The sequence below is a fragment of the Epinephelus fuscoguttatus genome, linkage group LG14 (assembly GCF_011397635.1).
Source record: "Epinephelus fuscoguttatus linkage group LG14, E.fuscoguttatus.final_Chr_v1".
In the NCBI taxonomy this organism is placed as follows: Eukaryota; Metazoa; Chordata; class Actinopteri; order Perciformes; family Serranidae; genus Epinephelus; species Epinephelus fuscoguttatus.
Window position 1 is genome coordinate 2671357 of NC_064765.1, and position 20988 is coordinate 2692344.

General features: G+C 41.8%; 2 protein-coding genes across 2 annotated transcripts in view; both read left to right on the forward strand.

Moving 5' to 3' along the window:
• Positions 1–20988, forward strand: part of LOC125900850 (histone-lysine N-methyltransferase 2D-like) — a 422240-nt gene that overhangs the window by 339468 nt on the left and 61784 nt on the right. The window lies entirely within an intron of this gene.
• LOC125900846 (probable carboxypeptidase X1) lies at positions 370–19745 on the forward strand. The gene is made up of 13 exons (XM_049596110.1): positions 370–728; positions 4734–4843; positions 7244–7383; positions 7552–7636; positions 9496–9646; positions 9799–9887; positions 10387–10510; positions 12367–12563; positions 14134–14313; positions 16332–16626; positions 18074–18213; positions 18336–18438; positions 18788–19745. The coding sequence occupies exons 1-13, from the start codon at positions 452–454 to the stop codon at positions 19117–19119; spliced, it is 2223 nt and encodes a 740-aa protein (XP_049452067.1). The 5' UTR covers positions 370–451; the 3' UTR covers positions 19120–19745.

A 20988-nucleotide genomic window follows, 5' to 3' on the forward strand; every position in this document is an offset into this window, starting at 1 on the left:
TGAACATGCAAAGTGACTTAAGCCATCATATAAATGTAGTAAATGTCCAGTATTTGCATTTGAAATGAAGCAGGGTGGAAATATGAAGCAGCAGGAAGGAGTACCTAAAATCTGTGTTAAGTACAGTATGTGAGCAAATGTTTCCAACACATCGTCCTGTCATGAGAGGAGGAAAAGAATAAAGAGGCAGGAGGAAAATGACACATTAATGTTCCTGTAGTTGAATAAATGGGTCACTGATGCACATATAACCACGTTATGTAATCTGTCTTTGAACCCCAGTTTTTCCCGGGACTTCAGCTGGAATTCTGGGAGGGAGGGTAAGGAAGGGGAGGTGGGATTGAGGAGGAGGAGGGATGTGGATGGAGGTCTGGCTCTCTGACATCTCCACATAAACCAGCCGGGGGACTTTTTTCCCCTCCTCACTCTGCAGCAGCAAACAAAGAGGAAGATGGAAAAGTCATTGTGCACGTTGGCTGCTGTGATTTTACTGGGAGGATTTTTAGATGCGGCGCTGACAGACAACACAACTGAGATTATATCACTCTTCAACAACACATCTGCTACAGCTGAGTCTGTCACCGTGCAGCCGCAGGATCTCAGCACAGACAGGACGACTCCAACTGCAGCACAGACACAGACACCCAGCACCACCACTGTCCCACAGCAGGACACCAAAAACACCAGCGAAGAAGAGGAGGAAGAAGATGAGACAACAACAGGACTGGGTAAGAAAACATGTTTAGTTTTAGCTTTATTGTGAAGTTTTAAGAGGCCATAATTAATGATGCCTTCAGGGACCCTCTGAGCTCCTGACTAACATCTGCTCTGCTCCTGTAAACCTGTAAAACAATTAATCAACACCAGATGGTTTTTGTAAAGAGCAAGGTTTCATTGAAAAAAAATACATATTTAAATTAGTGTAAAATAAATATTAGTTTATATAATTCTGTTACTCTGATGCTCTCATCCAGAGCTTCTTTACAAACAATTACTTTTGCTGTCAGTCATTTTCTTGCTCAATCTTTAAGTTGTTTGGTGCATGAAATGCCAGAAAAACATCCAAAACCAAAAGATAAGACCAAGAAAACCAGTTAATTATCACATTTGAAAACCTGGAACCTGTGAATGTGTTGTAATTAATTGATTGATCGATGATACGTTTAAGCTGTACAGAGGATTTCCCAATAAAAAGGTCCTTAAATGAGTGAAATCAAATATTACGTTGCATAATTTTGCTACTGTTTGTCACATTTTTAGAGCTCGCTCACTGAGTTCCCGAAAATATTTGGTTTAAGATGGAACAACAGGAACATCCTGTGTTGGATTCATGAATATTAAGAGCAGCAACTGATGTCAGAAAAATTTAAAAAAAAAAAAAAATGCCAATCATGATTTCCTACACCCCACGGAGACGTCTGCAAGTTTTATTTGGTCTGACCAACGGTCCAAAAACCAAATATATTCAATTTACTATCACAGAAAACTAAGAGAACCTGTAAATTATCCAGTGAATGTTTTGCAGCTAATTGTTAATCAGTTATTTGTAGTAGCTGCACAGAGGATTTCCTCATAAAAAGGTCTTTAAATTTGTGAAATCAGTTATTACTTTGCATTATTTTATTACTGTTTGTCCAAGTGGAAACAACCAAGGCTGATAAATTAGAAAGTGCCAAAAAAACTGCAGTTCTCAGAATGTCCACTTGAGGCTGGCTCCAAAAACGACCCAGTCTCACTCCAAAGTCGTCGAAATCCAGCGCTTGGGTCATGACTTGCAGCGTCAGACACTGACGAAAAAAGCTGTCCTTTAACATTGGCATGATCTGCTGTTGGTCGCGGTTTAATGGCACTCTGTGGCGTTCAGGGAACACGGCAGGACAAGAACAAAAGTTAAGACAGCAAATATCCGAGTAGGGTTGGTGGGGGGGCTGGCTTATGGATCCAACAACCACTGACCTTCACTCAGGACAGCGGTGCCGGTATATAAAGCATATAAAGTATATAAAGCCAAACTCTGCTCTTTTTTCCTAAACCCAACCATGTGTGTTAGTTGTTGGAGGAAAAAAAAAACTCAGTTCACGGTTTTGTACTGATGTAGTGCTTTTATTTTGAAAGAGAGCGTCAACAACCAACACACCCAGGGTACCTTGCATGTCAAATATCGACGTGGAAAGTCCATGACCAAACACTGATCTGTGACGAGGTCACAGTGAAAATTTCTTGCCAAGAGCGAGTCAGTCCCCACAGACCCCCATGTTAAAATGTTTACCTCTACAGCAGAAATAAACATGTTTTGGTCTCTGTAGTCAAATTTCCACATTCATGACAACTGTACACGGGCTGAATTTTTATATAACTCACCTGTTTACATTGTAGAAGGCTTGGAGTTATGCATATTTAAGGGCCAGGCAGCTTTGAGTGACACGCTGTTTGCTGATAGTTACGTCAGCTTCTCAGTCAGATCCATCCCTCGCTCCTCCACAGCTCCACCCTCTCGTCCGAATATGGCCACTTATGGCTCCAGAAAAACAAAATGGCGACGGCAAAAATGCTGAAATTGAGGCTCTGAACTACAGTCCACTAGAAAAATACAAAAAAAAAACCCATCATAGTTTCCTCTGCCTCAAGGGGACGTCTACAAGTTGCTTGTTTTGTCTGACCAACAGTTCCCAAACCAAATATATTAAATTTACTTTCATAGAAAACTGACAACCACACAATATTCACAATATTTTTTAAAAAAGCTGGAAATACGTTTCTTTGCAAAAATGACTGCAGATCGACTAACACAGGATTCCAAGAGTCATGGAAAACATAGAAAAGTCATGGAAATTCACAATCTCAATTTCCAGGCCTGAAAAAGTCATGGACTTTGGAAAAGTCATGAAATAGTCAGAGTCAGTTTATTTGCCATTTGCAGTAAAATACCACATTGGAAAACGATTGCGAGAGTTCACATTTAAGACTTAAGGGACCATAAGACAAACATTTAAATGAATAAATAATACAAACAGGTCGGTACATAACAAGGACGACGCCTCCAGCGGTACGCCCACATCATCTACAGAGGCACAAGAAATTTAAAAGTGCGAAAAATAGCACTAAAAATCACTGATAAAGTACAAGACTTCTAAAAGTGTAAGATAAAGAAGTACACATGTTTAGCACCCTTTTAAAAGCATAATAATAACAACAAAAATAATAATAATGGATACTCACATTTGCACCAATGCGTGCAGTCTCAAGGATGGATTCATGTGAGCAGTTAAAGCTTATTTAAGCTACGCACAGCACAGGGAAAGAAACTCTTAATGAACCGAGAGGTAGAACATTTAATGGAAATGTTGCGTGTAATGAAATCGTTACAGTAATATTCTGTGAATTAGTACAAAAGTGTGGAACTGCCGGAAATAAAAAAAAAACCACCCCAAAATGGTCAGTATCAGGTAATAACATGAAAAGTTTCTTGTTATATGAAGATGTTTTTTTTTTTTTATCAAAATCAAATCAAACTTTATGAATTTAGCACCTTGCGTATAATCGTGCAGTCCAAAGTGCCTCGCAGAGCAGGAGGAAAACAGCTCTGTGAACAGCCCCACATTACAACAATAAATGATAAAATATCTATAATAAATAACATTTAACATAATAAATAAATTAATACTACAAAAAGGAGAAAATGCCAAAAACAAGATTTAAAAACAGAGTCAATAAATGACGAGGTACCGTTAAGGTTACTTTTAAAAATGTCCACTGAGGTTCCTCAGAGTCTCAGGTCGACTGTTCCACAGACTTTTTCAAGATTTCAGTTTTATAACAAGAAAAGTTTGTTGTTATCAAGTGAAAACATCTTGTAAAAACATGAAAAACATCTTCTTATAACAAGAAACTTTTCATGTTATTATCTGATACTGATCTTTTCTTTTCTTGGTGTGGCGTCACTGTGCTTCTGTAGATAATCCTCCACATAATGTATCATAACAGTGATTTATCTTCCGTAGCTGTAGCTCTAATTTTGTTTACCATCATGTACATTTCTTTATTTCCTCCCATCGTTCCCTCTCTCTCCCTTCGTGTCTGCCAACTTGCTGAAATTATGTTTGAATGTCATATGTTTGAAAAACGCTGCACAAAAGTCATGGAAAGTTTTGAGAATGTGTGTGACGCCTGAAAACAGCTCTGCAGATGTTAAAGAGATCTGAGCAGTGCTGATGTAAACTCCTCACAACCCACACGTCCTTATGTTGCTCCTTCTTCTTTAACTTTAAGGACATCGCAGTGAAAACCTCTCCTGACCTAAAGAGAACAAACAGAGCAGCTCTGTCCTGCCTGTACTCGTAGTGTTTGTGATTAATGGGGCTGTTTGTGCTTGTTTCCAAAGCCATAAAATATCCTGCAGCTGTAGCTCTGCTGGACGTTTGACTTGACTTTTTCAGCTTCGTCTCAAGTTACATTCAAACCCTCCACGGATTCGCTTATCTGCAGTTTCCTCTGCAGAGGGCCTCCAAACTTCCACTGAGCTGACCCGGGATGATTAGGGATATTCCACATAACAACCGCTGGGACGTCTAATTACATCAGCCGTGTGTTTGCTTACTCAGAGAAACCAGAGGGAGAGTTTTAACCCCTCAGCAGTCGGTTGGTCCCAGAGCTGGTTCTGTCTTTAAAGATCTCCAGATAAGCACAGACACAAACCCTCAGGAGATCTTATCTGCTTCTCATTTTCTTCCCAGACTGTCCCCCCCTCGGCCTCGAGTCCCTGCGAGTCGACGACACCCAGATGCAGGCGTCTTCCTACCAGCGGATGGGTCTGGGTCCTCACAGGGGGAGGCTGAATATCCAGGTGGGTTCAGATCTGGATCAAACACAAAGAAACCTGAGCTGTTTGTCAAAGAGGTTCAGAGGCATAGAATAACAGGAAACAGGAACTCCTAAAGGGAGAGAGTGCAGAAGACTAGAAGTGTCACTCCTCTTAATGCAGCTGTGGAGTGATGTTTAGTTTCTTGGGAAAAAATCCTGCTCAGGTCTGTAAGATGATAAAAAAAATAATATTTGTATCTACAACAATCAGCCAAGAATTAAAACCACTGACAGGTGAATAGCACTGATCATCTCATTAGCAATCCAGTGTTCTGCTGGGAAACCTTTGGCTTTCATGTAGATGTCAACCAATCCGGTCCCCCCGGCGTCCTTTCACTAGTCTACTTTAAAATGACACTGGCAAGAGACGTTTGGAAGACATTTGATTTTGGTCACTTAACAGCACAACTTAAAACCAACAAAATATCATCTGTCATCAGTGTTCTTGGCGTTGGACGATGTCCTGACACTGAATCTTGGTCTCCTGATGTCACAACCTAACTTCAACCAAATATCAATACTGAAAGAAGCTGGCGGCCAGCTGGGTACTGTTGATGTGCGAGGCAGCCATATTGGATTTTGAGGTCGGGAATCTGACTTCAGGGGGTGTTTCGGTTATAATTTGTGACAGGGAACCTGGAACTTCTGACCACCCAGTGCTTTGAGCTAAGTGCTAACATCAGAATGCTGACATGTTCCCCGGCAGCACGTTTACATGACATTAGAAAGAAATGTTAGTCCCACTGAAATCGCACTTAATCGAATTTCTCAAAATGGGACTAACACACCCAGATCATGTGACTCCTGCATGTATACAGTCAATCAGACCCAAACTGGCCGAGGCGCTCTGAGCATGCTCCACAGTTTCCGCCCCGGGCTTTGACCTGGAAGTCCAATAGCATTAAATGTGTAAGAGAAGAAGAAGCCGGTAACAACATGGAGAAATCTACATCCAGAGCCGTGACTTTTTGGACGGACCAAATGTACAGAGCTGTAAAGTTGTCCACCATGGTAGCAGTTAGCTGCTAGCTAACCGTAGCTAACTTGTTTGTCCATTGTTTGGTCTGTGACGTAATAGGTCAACAGGAAAAAGGTCCAATACTAACAAGCTGAAAGGGGGCATATCTCCACCTATCGTAGAGGAGTCGCACATACTTGGCTCAATAAATGGATTCCCCTCCCGTGCTTGTATACTGGGACAAGGACAGTAGGCCAGTTAGATGTCCTCGTCCAGCTGGGACTGTAGCTCCACTTCACTGTCCAAACGTACTGAGTGACAATGCTAACATGCTAATGTTTAGCATGCTATCACTGGCTAATTAGCACTAAACACACAGCTGAGGCTGATGGGGCTGTAAATTGTTTTGTATTTGGTCATAAACCAAAGAATTGGAGAAAGTAAACGTTTGACCTGAGGGTGGCGCTAGAGGAAAAAGTCAGGGGACCACCAAAGTTCTTAGGATTTATTATTTCTGGGGATCATGAATGTCTGCACAAACTTTAATAGCAATCCATCCAATAGCTAGTTGCTCACTTTGGTTGATACCACAGCTTCCCTTTGTTGTGTTACGTTGAGAAAATGACCAACAATCGTCATATTGTATTGACGCCAGCACGCATGATGTCGAACAAATGTCCATTTCTTCATTTTGATCCAAAAACAGAACACACAACTCTTGCAGCATGTCTCACAATCTTCTGCTCCACAGCGGTCAAAAACCATTTGCCCTTCCAGGGTCAAACACCTGAAGGCAACAATGTCGTCTTACCTTTGTTAACTAAGCCCAAAATACCAGCACAGCGCCACCCAGTGTACACCCAGTGACATATTTGGCTCTTACAGTGGCAAAATGGGGATCATTTTAATTAACAGTTTTTGTCTTAAACTCTGTAAGTATGTGAAGTTCCTATACTTATATGAAATATAAAGCTTCACAAATTAAAAGCAGTAAATAATAAGTCCTCACTCGTTCATTTCATATGATCATGTTTTAATCTGCTCATAATTTCTTCTTCATACTTGTTAAACTAATGGATATGAAATAACACTTTTCCTTCTGCTTTATTGGCATGTAAAATGACCACAATAAACTCTAAACTCTAACACTAAAAAAACTCCAGTGATTGACTTTGCAGTACAAAGAGCTCTCGATCTTTTCTTCTTCTTCTTGGAAAATAAATATCATAATGTGTAAAACACAGAGCCAGCAGTGTTGCTCCACGCCCCGCCCTCGCTCATGCTCTGCAGTCTGAAACCAATTATTGTACAATCAGGGTCAAACACCAGAATCTTATGCAATGCTTCACACTGAGGCAGAGACAGGGGTTTAATGGACTCTCTAGTCGACAAGACAAAAACTCCATGTGTAACATGTGTTTCTAGTCTGGCATCGAGGACGGGGACCTGTACGACGGAGCCTGGTGTGCAGAGTATGAGGACCAGCACCAGTGGCTGGAGGTGGACGCCCTTCACCTCACCCTGTTCACTGGAGTCATCCTGCAGGGCCGAAACTCCATCTGGAGGTCAGGTAGTATCAGGACTCACATCTGAAGAGGTTCTGTTTCAAAATCAAATCTAAAACTGCTGCTAAAAAACACACAAAGACTGATTACACAAGTCAGAGCACAATGTTCTGTCTCTGCAGTGAACTCTGCAAACTAGAAACTGACTCTTTGTCCTTCTTGTTACAGTTGGGACTGGGTCCACACCTACAAAGTGCAGCTGAGTAACGACTCTGTGAGCTGGAAAACCTGCATGAACGGCTCAGAAGAAGCAGTAAGAATGAGTATTTGTGTTCTTCGATATAAAAGGAATGTAGCTACTGTGACTGGCGGACATCTACAGATGGAAAACAGACTTTGAAGAGTTTGTGCCAGAGTGAAAAATGTACCATGAACAAAACATTCAGCCGCTCTTACATAAGAAGACACAAGTCAGAATGAAAACAAAGGGCAAGAAACTGAAACTTGTGGTTGGCATAATCTCAGTTTGATCATATCATGTTTTAATCCAAACCTGCACTTTGTTTGCACTTTTTAAACATCTGATCTCTTTCCATGGAGCTGGAGGTGAAACAAAAATTTCTCAGCACTGTTTTTAATTTAACATTCGTCACCTCTTTCAGACGAGGTCACATTCTCAGCCCTCTTTGTATTTCAGTATCTCAAATACCTTTCTTTAAAGATTATTTTTTGGGGCTTTTGCCTTTAATCAATAGGACAGAATTGGGAGTAAGGTGCGACACTGACCCTGCACATGGGACACCCGCTTCGTCCATCGAGCTGCTGGGCGCCCCATCATATACATTTTAATAGATTTAAGTTGGCTGAAAGTTCGGCCAAAGGCCCAGACACACCAAACCAACTTCAAAGAACTACCCGTCACCTGTGACATGGTCAAAAAGTTGCACATAAACACACTGCAAACACTACAGCTCATGTCCATCCAGCACATACATTCTGCGCCTGCATGACAGGATAGGTTTTTTTTAAATATTGTTTTTTGCCTTTATTAGATATAGTATTACAAGTGTGACAGAGGGAAAGACAGAGGCGATGACATACAGCAAAGAGCCGCAGGCAGGAATCAAACCTGTTGCCACTGCAGCAAGGACACTGCCTTCGTATATGGGATGCTTGTTCTACCCACTAAGCCACCAGGTGCCCTCTATGACTTCCTCTTGACTTCAGCTCTTTGTTTACTTTCCTCACTTATGTTTCTCTTCTCGTGCGCTGAGCTGAACAGCCAAAAAAGCCGATGGGGGGCACAGACGCTCACTGACGGCCCAACACTCACCACTGGCTGAATGTCAGCTTGATGTGTTAGGGCCTTACGGGTCAAGAAACAAGTGATCGGTGGCAGTTTTGAACCTTCTGAACCTTTTATTGTGAGCTCCTGCACTGACTCTCAACCTTTTCATGTCAATGACCCTTAAGCTGATACACATCAGGTCATGGACTTTGCTTTAGGGACGTCTCCAACTGAAAATATTTTGGTTGTTGGATCTAATTCTGAGGTTGTTCGCTATAGTGGAGAAGATAATCATGGAAGAAGTGAAAACCATGATTGGATGAGTCACTCTGATGACTTTCGCAAGCCGCTGGCCGCCGGTCAATATTGGACTGTCAGTGAGTGTCTGGTCCACAACCCCCGTCAGCTTTTTTTTTTCCAATACAGCATATTGAATCGGGGACAAAGAAGCCTGTCGGTGAATGAAATCACTTTGACTGTCAAGTTCAGCTCAGCGCACGAGAGGAGAAACGGAAGTGAGGAAAGTAAACAAAGAGTAGTCAGGAGGGAGTGAGACCAAAACAAACAAAGAGAGTTATTTCTACTCTTATGACTCATGAGGTCCTAACATTAGCTTTTTACTTCTGCCAATTGCATTTAAGCTGCACTTATCATAAAAGAGATGGTGTCATTATTCATTATTCTCAGGAAATGACTTTGTACAATGAACATTAACTTCATAATAATTAGTTAAAGCAAAAAAACATGTCTATTTCCACACTGAGATAACTGTGTGCAGTGATGATGGTAAACACTGCAGAGCTTTACAGTTTTTATGTCTGCATGTTTTTTGGTGGATCCAAACATGTTCAGACTTTGTGATGATGTGATGTTGAACTGTTCAGATCTTTGAAGGGAACCAGGGTCCAGAGACTCCCGTGCTCGCACTCCTTCCTGTTCCCACCGTCGCCCGTTTCATCCGCATCAACCCTCAGACCTGGTACTCCAACGGCACCATCTGCCTCAGGGCCGAGATACTTGGCTGCCGTGTCCATGGTAGGCCGCAGCACGCCGTGTGACTAATAGTGATAATGATTCATCTGAGCGGTTTACCCCCAGAACAAATGTTCAGAGTCACTAACATGTTTTAAATACTGCTGTTTCTAAAGGCCAGGTGGTTTCTGAGATACTGTGCTCTCTCCCTGTAGATCCGTACGACATCTACGCCTCAGAGAGAGAACTTGGATCCAAAGACGCTCTGGACTTCAGACAACACAACTACAAAGAGATGAGGAAGGTCAGAGTGTGATGAACGGCTGCAGGGCCACACAGGCATGAGTAACTTTGGTTCCAGGAAAGATTTGGTGTTTTTACTCAGACTCTTAAAAGCCTGCAGATTTCCTCCGACTTCACATTTAACCCTTTGAAGACGTAGTTTTACTGTTATTATAAAAGACTTCACTATATTGCAATGCTGTCTTTTTAAAGAAGGTGGATGAATGGAAGAGGAAAGCTGCGTTCTTTTGAAACTTTAAAAATCCTATTTTGATGCAAGGAAGCAAAATGAGACAAGCGGCTCCTGCTGTTCCACTTTTGCATATTTTGAGGAGATAAACGACATGTTAGGACACATTAATCAGAGTAGGAACAGCTGCATGTAAACAGGAATATCAGCAGAATATTCATTTTCATCAGCTGTGTAAACAGTTCTGTAGGAATATTGTCTTTTTCGGAAAAAGGGCAAAAAGCTGAATATTTTGTGCATTTAAACGTGTTCACTGTTCTTCACCCCGCAGCTCATGAAGTCTGTGACGGAGGAGTGTCCCGACATCACCCGTATCTACACCATTGGGAAGAGCTACATGGGCCTCAAACTGTACGTCATGGAGATCTCAGATAACCCCAGCAAACATGAACTAGGTAAGAGTGTTTCAACTCTTCTTATCTGAGGGACTGTTCTGTATTTGTCAGATGAGAGGGGAGCTGGGGTGTGACTTTAAGTAACTTTTTTTTTACCCTTTCTGAAGCTCCAAATATTTTTCCTTGACCCTCCCTCCACCGTAAATGAGTTATTACATTTTTAAAACTTACTCTTTAATGTTTGAAAGTTACAAATTGAAGTCAAAATCCCGGAGTCTTTTGTGCAATTTAAAATGAGATGTAGAATAAAGTAATTTTGATGATATATCACTATTTTAAGCTCAGATTTAATTATGGGTTTTTTTCTGACGCAAGTGCTTGTCACACATGACGTGTCCAAGGACTGTCGGAAATTTGAAAATCCAACCATAATTTCTGTTTTTACAGTTTGTGTCTGTGATAAATTCTATAATTTTGGTCATTTTAAGAAAACAGGCCTTTGCAATGTGTGTGGATGGGGCATGGACAGATGACAACTTGAAGATATTGTTTTCTGGCTTTGCTTTACTACTTCAGAAGAAAATATGGCACATTAATTGCACTGACACCTATTTCTGCACCTCTGCCCCTAAACATACAAAATAACAACATTTTACACCAGAAATCGGATGTTAAAAACGGCAGTGTTAATCACATGACACAAGGCTGCTCACTGGAATACAAATGGCGGTAAAGGTTGCATGAAAAAAAGTCTGTAAAATTCATATTAGCAGTCAAAACAAAACAAAACATAACAGCTAAAGGAGCTACGGAAACCCAGAAGGTACAGAAACGGGGATGTGCATTAAGTTTATTTCCACAGTAAACATTGAAAATAACAGTAAATAAAAATACCTCATAGAGATAAAATCCACAAACACTCAACAACACTTTTAAATGATAAATCAAATGTACGAATATAAACTAAACTAAGTGCACTTTAAACTCTTGAACATCTTCCAAACCTACAGCCATTTACATTTTTATGCCCCTCCCTTAAGCTACAAATAAAAATCATAAGTCTCTCCTCAGGGCTTAAAAAATTATTTGACATGCCTCACCCTTTTTGCACGACCCCCCTCCTCCTCTCAAAAATAACAAACAGTCCCTTAGTTGAAACCTTTAAAGTTTCTGGACCAGAGTTCATCATGTTTCTCCAGTTACTCTGAGTGGAGCTGCTCGGGGGGGCAGTTCAACATCCTCCAGTCCAGTGTTTATACAGACTTTTCTGTACAGCAGCGGCACACAGAGAGGCCGGGGGTGTCTCGTAGAGGAGGCCTGTCCTGTATAAACAAACTGATAAGTTTGAAATCAGAGACGGCGCTCGCTCCACCAAACAAGAAAACACGAACATGAAGGGTTTGAGGCCAAAAAGTTGAAATGAATTCAGCAGAGTGCAGCTTTTCTTTCATTCTTCTCAGGAAACATATTTCAAAACTGCTTCATTCCCAGAGGAGGAATAACGGGAATTTAAGGTTATATAAGTGCCAACAGCTGATTTAGATTTCAATGGTTTCATGGTTCAGTGAACACTGGTGCCAAATACAAGAAGAAAAGGGCATTCTTTATTTTTAGGGTAATAGTTTGTGTCTTTAGCTTTAGGAATGTCTGCCATCAAGTCTGGCCAATCTGTGTGTGATTATTGGCTAAGTGCTGTCACACTGTTGGCTGACACACTATAAACGGGATGGAAGTTTAATCTGAGAGACTGAATGTGTTCCTGATGTGCCTCTGGGCTTTAGCTTTAACTTTGACCTACTGACCAAAATGAGAATTTCAGGTGCTTCATGTTCAGTGTGACTTTGTACCACAGTCAAATTCCTCCACATTTACTGCTTGGCAAGTGACACAAGTCTCTGAATGTTCCCTCTTGGCAGGTGAGCCAGAGTTTCGCTACGTGGCCGGGATGCATGGGAACGAGGCTCTTGGCCGAGAGCTCGTCCTCAACCTCATGCAGTACTTGTGCAAAGAATACAAGAAAGGAAACCAACGCGTCGTTCGGCTGGTGACTGAGACTCGAATCCACCTCCTGCCCTCCATGAACCCCGATGGATACGAAGCAGCTTATGAGAAGGTGAGTGATGTTCAAGTGACTGTGGAGAATTACAATTTGTCTTGTCGTTTGGCCAAGACATGTTAAAGGAAAGGTTCACCCCAAAAATACAAATTTTTCCTCTTACTTTGGTGTGAGTTGCTGAGGGTTAGAGATATCAGTCATAGAGATGTCTGCTTTCTCTCCAATATAATGGAACTAGATGGCACTCAGATTATGGTGCTCACAGCACCTCAAGGTTAAGGTGCATACCATAAAACAGCAATGTCACCCAACTGAGTTGCCAATATAAATGTTGGTATTGAATATTTCTGCCAACCACAGATATGTAACATTTATACATTATTATATAGCAGATATGTTGAAACTGTAAGTTAATGTGGTTATGTTTTGGCACAAACAAACCACTTGGTCTTGGTTATGAAAAGATGACCTCTTGGTTTACAATACCCTTTTGGTGGGACAATTATGGCTAGAAATGCAGGCGATGTCTCACTAAAAAAACGCCTGTTTTTGGGAACAAAATCGCTGCCAAAAATGCTTCTGGTGGCACAAACACTAATAGAAATGCCACTGATGTCTCAGTAAAAAAACGCCCGCTTTTGGTGACTAAATTAGGCTAGAAATGCTGCCAATGTCTGCCAATTAAAAAATGGCCATTTTTGATGACACAATCGGCACTAGAAATGCCACAGTTGTCTCACTAAAAAATGCCTGCTTTTGGTGGCAAAATTGCTGCGAGAAATGCTGCCAATGTCTCACGAAAAAATGCCTGTTTTTGGTGGCCCAATCTCCAGCAGAAATGCTGCTGATGTCTCGGTAAAAATGGCCATTTTTGGGGACACATACGCTGCTAGAAATGTTGCCAGTGTCTACCTAAAAAATGCCCGCTTTTGGTGGCACAATCACTGCTGGAAATGCTGCTGTTGTCTCACTAAAAAAAGTCTTACTCTTGTGGTGGTACAGTTGCTGCTAGAAATGCAGCTAATGTCTTCCTAAAAAATGCATGCTGTTTGTGGTAAAATCACTGCTGGAAATGTCGCCTATGGCTCCCTAAAAACGTGAGTTTTGGGAGCACAATTCCCGCTAGGAATGCCACTAATGTCTCAGTAAAAAACACCCGCTTTTGGTGGCATAATCACTGCTGGAAATGCAGCTGATGTCAATCGCTACTAGAAATGCTGCAGAAGTCGCACTAAAAACCAACCAATCTTGTTGTATGTTGGTTTCCAACAGTGGTCTGCAGCTTGGTAGCCATCTTACATCACTTCATAAACATCGATATGATACGTAAGGAACGTACAAATGGAACGTATCCTTGGCTTGCAGAACATACAATGCCAACAGTTTCATATCGACTGGGCTGCGTCACTAGTTTGCAGTGTTAGAAAAGTATTCAGCTCTAGTACTTAGATAAAAGTCACCACACAACAGTGGAAAACACTTCGTTACAAGTACAAGAAGAAAAGTATTGGCAATAAAATAAACTTTACAGGACTGACAGTGGCACCCATAGTGATATTTTCTACTACATGTTATTGTGTACGACTCATCCGACCTAACTCTGTTTCTGACCAATGATCTGCTGCAGGGCTCTGAACTGGCCGGCTGGGCTGATGGAAGATACAGCTACGAAGGAATCGACCTGAATCACAACTTTCCCGACCTGAACAACATCATGTGGGACGCCCAGGAGACGGCAACAGATAAATCTAAAGTCACCAACCACTACATCCCCATCCCAGAGTACTACACTAAAGAAGACGCCATGGTGAGGACACAATCCATAGACACAGCTGACCAAGTTAGAGCCACTAAGAATAGGATTTTTAAAAATGCATTTCTTTGGCACCATACAGTGGTGTTCTTCAGACGGTGTGGCAGGGAGAAATGCAAGCCAGGAAAAACTACAATCACATCAAAATTCAACATTCTGTATAAAACCAAGAAAAAGGACTTTGAGATCAGACTTAACTGTTTCTCAATGAATATACTGAAACATCCAGAGAAGAGTTTACAGTGAAAAACAGATCACTGCACCAAAGACGCCTTTACTAAAAGACCAGACTGCTACTTAAAGGTAGGATCTGGAGGATTTTCAAACAAAACAAAATATAGACATATACAAATGAAATCCTGCTTCATCATCACCTATGGGCTTCTACTCATGTGTGGTGGTGACTCTGTTTGCAGAGCTCCTGCCCTTTAACTGTATTTTGATGTTTTTGTGAGCTCGGACCGCTTCTGGGCGGAGATTTCCCCAGCCAATGAGAGTGTGCCCAAGCGTGCACCAGCGCGAGCCTTGCCTGAACCTCTTCTGTGAAGCCTTCTTCTGTACCTCTGGGCTCCGTACACCCGGGAGAGTTGAGCCTGATAGGAGGGGCCGAATTTGAATGTGTGTTTACAAACAGCAACTGGAAAATCCTCCAGACCCTACCTTTAAGGTCCAGTGTGTAGGATTCAGAGGGATGTATTGGCAGAAATGGAGTATAATATAATCAGTAATTTTTTTTCAGGGTGTAATCACCTGAAAATAAGAATCGTTGTGTTTTCGTTATCTAGTTGTTTCGTTCATATCTACATAGGGAGCTTTGTCAATGAAAAATCACCATGTTGCACCGCCACGTTTCTGCAGTAGTCCAGAACAGACAAACCAAACACTGGCTCTAGATGGGAACAGTCACGTTTTCGCATCAGCCACCAAAGTTAGCAACCCCTCTGAGACAAGAGCATCGAAGAAACAGTGATTGTTCTATTACCTGAAACGTCTTTATTCAGTTTTTACTGGTTCAAATCATATGGTCAGTTTATTTTGAGAGAAAGAGACCTCTGTGGATAATTCAGCTCCTGGTGAAAACAATGAACACTGAAGGAATTCTAACCAGGACAAGTTTCAGCTGGTTGCAATCTGCAGTCCTCACCACTGGATACCACTTCATAACCCTAAATCTGACACACTGGACCTTTAAAACAAAGTGAGTCATGTATTGGTGCATGAATGTAGGTCACACTGAGAGGCAGTTTTGGAGGGTGTGTGTGAGGAAGAAGAAAATAATGTTTCCACTGTAGCAGCATGCAAACCTCAGATCAGGAAGTCATTTCAGAGCCAAGAGGTTTTACTGGAAGCCTGGATGTCACTTAATGTTTGGTAACAGAACACATCGAAACTCTGACACCAGTGATACAGTAAAAGATCACCACATTTTAAAATATTAATCTATTTTGGTTTCTGGTGTTTGGAGGTTTTCTGACTGGTCGGGCTTTCCAAGGAAAAACCTCCATATTTGTAGCTTGTAGCTGGAAATACATGTAGAGGTAGTTCAGGCAGAGATCAATATGGTGACTGAACAGATGAAGAAAAGAGCTCCAGCTACAGAAACTGAAATGTAATCGATAGAAAATCAAAGTAAAGAGCTGATGACGTTTGGGAAATTAAACAATTACTAATCATTGTTATCAAATCTACAGAGCACAAAAGTTATAAGTACAGGGACTTAAGAATATGCAGGTAACTTTAAATAAAGTCTGAACTTTTAATCAATAAAATTACATTTTAAATGGCACGGTTTGATTTGTTTTTTGGTGAGGTGTCTTTGTTCTTTTATAGCAGCAGTAAAATCTTTTAATCCTTTAATATAAAATGTGTTTTGTTACCTTTACAGATAGATAAAGTTTTAAACTAAACTTAAAATTAAACAAATGTTTATTTTCCTGCTGTTTGTGTTTATGAGAATCTTTCCCACAGTTTTGTGTCTAAAAAGTGACATAAGGTTTGTCCGTCTCTCCCAGGTTGCCCCAGAGACTCGTGCTGTCATCAGCTGGATGCAGGATATCCCCTTTGTGCTCAGTGCAAACCTCCACGGGGGAGAACTGGTGGTCACGTACCCCTTTGACTGCACCCGCGACTGGGCCCCTCAGGAGGACACACCCACGGCGGACAACGCTTTCTTCCGTTGGCTGGCCAGCGTCTACGCCTCGACTAACCTGGTGATGTCCAACCCCGACCGCCGTATCTGCCACTACGAGGATTTCCAGCCTTACAATAACATCATCAACGGTGGAGCCTGGCACACCGTCCCCGGCAGTGAGTCACCACTTTAAGTAATGAAAGCCAACAAGTGGTAACTTGAGAAAAGGTTCCAGCCAGGGGACAAACATCCTCTCAAAACACTCACCTCTTCATTTAAAGTACAGTCCCTTAAATCTGTAATGTCACGCTTCAGTCTTTATTTGCTTTGCAAGCTTAGAACTAAAATTACTGCCATGTGGTTGTATGAGTCTGCGAATGAATTCTTGAGTTATGGCTGAAAACCTGTTTGGAGAGGTCACAGTGACCTTGACCTTTGACCATTAAATTCTAATCAGTTTATTCTTCAGTCCAAGTGGATGTTTGTGTCAAATTTAAAGAAATTCACTAGAGGTGTTTTTGAGATATCGTGTTCACAAGAATGAGACAGATGCAATGTCACACTGACCTTGACCTTTGACCACTGAAATCCAGTCAGGTCATTGTTGAGTAAAAGTGAACATTTGTACCAAATTTAAAGAAGTGCGCTCACCATGTTCTTGGTTTCACAAAAATGAGACAGTGCAAGTTGACGTTTGGGTCAAATTTAAGAAAATTTCCTCAAGGCCTGTTTGAGATATCATGTTCATGAAATGAGATTGAAGCAAGTTCATGGTGACCTTTGATTTCTGACCACTAAAGTCTAATCAGTTGATCCCTGAGTCCAAGTGGATGTTTGTGCCAAATTTAACAAAACTCCCCCCAGGTGCTCTTCAGATATCACATTCATGAGAATGACACAGATGAGGTCACAACAACCTTGACCTTTGACCCCAAATTCTCATCAGTTCATCCTTGAGTCCAAGTGGACGTTTGTGCCAAATTTGAAGACATCTCCTTAGGGGTTTCTTGTGATAGCACGTTCACAAGAATGGGACGTAAAGACGTACAGATTTACGGATGGACGGACAACCACAACATAATGCCTTTGACCACGGCTATATCTGGCACAGAGGTATAAAAAGGCCTCTTAAGTACCTTAAATTAAGTGGTCAAACCCTTAAATCTCTGCCAGGCATGTGAGTACAAGGTCACAAGGGACAGGATGCAAATTCAGACAGGAACAGCTCATTAAATTAATAAAAGTAAAGTAACAAAAGATTACTTACATGGGTAGCAAGTCCTTCAGAAGCAGCAGAACAACCACAGGTGAACAGGCATCAGACAGGAGGAAGGTCAAGGTTCCAGGATCCAGGGTTCAGGGTTCCAAGTGTAGGTGTCTGGAGCAAAAAGGCACAAAGAAACACTGACAATCAGGCACTGACTAGGTTAAAGGGTCTGGTATACGTCCTGACAGGCTGACGAGGGAAAGGAGACACATTAAATGGGTGGAGACAGGTTCATATAATCTGAAGAAAACAAATAAATTAAAATATTATTATCCTTAAACTGCTATTTTTTAAGCTTTACTTGCCTGACCTTCTTCTGCCCATATTGTATAAATACTTGTGTGTGTTTTCTGCAGGTATGAATGACTTCAGTTACATGCACACCAACTGTTTCGAGGTGACGGTGGAGTTGTCCTGTGATAAGTTCCCTCATGTCAGCGAGCTTCCTATTGAGTGGGAGAACAACAAGGAGTCTCTGCTGGTTTACATGGAGCAGGTCAGTCTGCGTCCACAGTCTCCAGATGCTACGTCCTGAACAGCAGCGTTAAAATACAGCAGTTATTTCCACCTTAATTGTGTCTCTGAGGCCTCACAGTGCAGTGTGTCGTCTTCTCTCAGGTTCACAGAGGCATTAAGGGCGTGGTCAGAGACAAACTGACCAAACAAGGTATCGCAGACGCTATAATCAAGGTGGAGGACCACGACCACGACATCCGATCAGGTAACACACAAACAGCGACTTTCACCCGAGAGACCCAGTTCTTTTTCCTAAACCCAACCACGTGTGTGTTGTTGAAGGAAAAAAAAAAACGCCAATCCTCTGTGTTGTACCGAGGTAGTGCTTTTATTTTGAAAGAGACTGTATGCAAACTGTACATTTCCTGTGAAAACAGAAGTGTATTTTGAAAACAGACAATGCATGTAACAGGCTGAAGTTGACACGACAGTTGACAAAAAAACAGTTCTTTAAATGTGATGAACATGATCTTATGAAGAGACACATTAATCACGAAACATTCATAGAACATTTACGAACATTATTTTGTCTCCACCTTACTTTATTACTTCAGCGGCTGACGGGGACTACTGGCGTCTCCTGAACCCGGGCGAGTACCAGGTGGTGGTCTGGGCGGAGGGTTACTTCCCGTCCATGCGCCGGTGCCACGTTGGGATGGAGCCACGTCCCACCATCTGTGACTTCACCCTGACCAAGACGCCCATCCAGAGGCTGAAGGAGATCCGGGCTCAAGGAGGGAAGATCCCTCAGGACCTTCAGCTGCGTCTCCGTGCTCTGAGGCTCCGCAAGCTTCGCGCCACCACCAAGGTCATCAACCAGCGCCGGGAGAGTCAGCGGCTGCTGCAGGCGAGGAAAGCCCGGTCATCCAGAGCCCGGAGAGCGTGAGAGGGGACGGGACTGAAGGAGACTCAAAGATGAGCTGGATGACAGGTTCAAGGAGTTCAGAAGTTGTCCTCGGGGAACAGCGATGTGTTCCCACCACAGAGGACACCATTAAAGGGTCAGTTCACTAAATTTAGAAAACTTGTCTGCAGAGCCTCGTTAATAAAGACATGCAGACAGTTTTTATGTGAAGAAATATCTTCCTCTGAGATTTGTATGACTCAACTTAAATATCAAATAAAAGAATTAGACATTTTTGGATGCACTGACCCTTTAAGGCAGATTAAACCATGACAGTCACACAGACTCACACCTCGACAGGAAACTTTAAAAACAGGGTTTTTATACACAAACTGAATCACTTCTAAAAAGGTACAGAAACAAGTTGTTGGACTTTTTGAAAGGGAATGGACATCTACAGATTTACAGGAAGGCTTCATGAAACGACACAAATTCACTTCACTTCAGTAGTTTTCTTTTCTCCACGATAGCCAATGATGCTGTAGTGTTTGTTGCTTCTCTGTTACATGACTGAGTTGAGGATTTAATTAAGAGTCAGCTGGTCTGATATGTGACATATTTTTTTTCTAACAATGTGACTATTTGTGTTTGACTCATGTCCAGCAGGATTAAAACCTCAAATAAATGTCACTTATTTGTGTTATCTGTGTTCTAGTGTGCCGGTAGCAAAGCTAAAAGCGTTAGCACTATACAACATTTTATTTCATCTAAAAAGCAGCCCAATCACCAGAAGACTTGGCATGAAATGTTAGCAGATGGGCCAAACTAAAAACTCTGATTACACTGAGCCAAAGCCACACTATATTTACTCTGCAGAGAAGCTCCCCGCTCCGGCTGGGAGGACGGACAGAGAGCCCGGCACAGAGCCTGGCTGCTCCTTCTTCTATTCCTGTGGCAAGGCGACAAGGAGAGGCGGTGCTAAAACTGATCAACCGTTCACTCAATATGTAATATCTATAATATATGTTGGATTTGCATTTTAAATTAATAAAGTACAGAACACTCACTTTTTAATATTATTTATTTTTAAAAAAGAAACTCCACAGCCCTACCCGACCTGGCCAGTCAATGCACATTTTTAATCTGGACCTAGTCCGACCCGTCAGGCTTTCCGGGACCTCTTAGACTTGAGAACTCTACCTGGTATATGGCGGCTGATCTTGTCCTCTGCTCGGAGGGTAAGGAGCTTCCTGACCTCACGTTTTTCACAATTTGCAGTCATTTTCATCCACCGTTTTTCCTCTCTGAGTTAGCTGCTAACTGCTAAAGCTACTTTTTAAATCTCCCGCGGTGGGTTGCACGCATTACATGTACAGACATCGTTTCAGCGCTGTTACTACCTGTGATAGCAGCTTAAAGACAAGACAACTCTGTCCCCTGATTCCATGATTGTACCTTTTATACAGAACAGTGAGGCAACATAATGGCTTGAAATTCCCGCCTTGAAGAGGGAGTGTAAAAGGGGCTTTTATCTTAAACACTGAAGGGTGCTTTAAATAATAACTTAATCTTTTTAGAAATTGGTCCAGTTTTGAGCGACAAGACTGCATATGGCAGCGACGAAACAAGCTGCAATAATAAAAACTAACCACGTGGGACAAGTTGGCAATTTACGTCCAACAAAGTGCTTGTTTTTGTCACTGGCAGGCTCAGATTGTTATTATAAGTGTCTGACAACATTATGAAAGGATCCCTACAGAGATAGAGCTTTGTGTTAAAGAGTAAGATTATTTTTGTTTAACCAGAAACAGCCCTGAAATCACTGTCACCAAACCCACCAGACTGCATTTAAATTAACAGTCATTTTATTATCATTAAACACACTTCATTCAAAGTTGACAGAAACAAAAT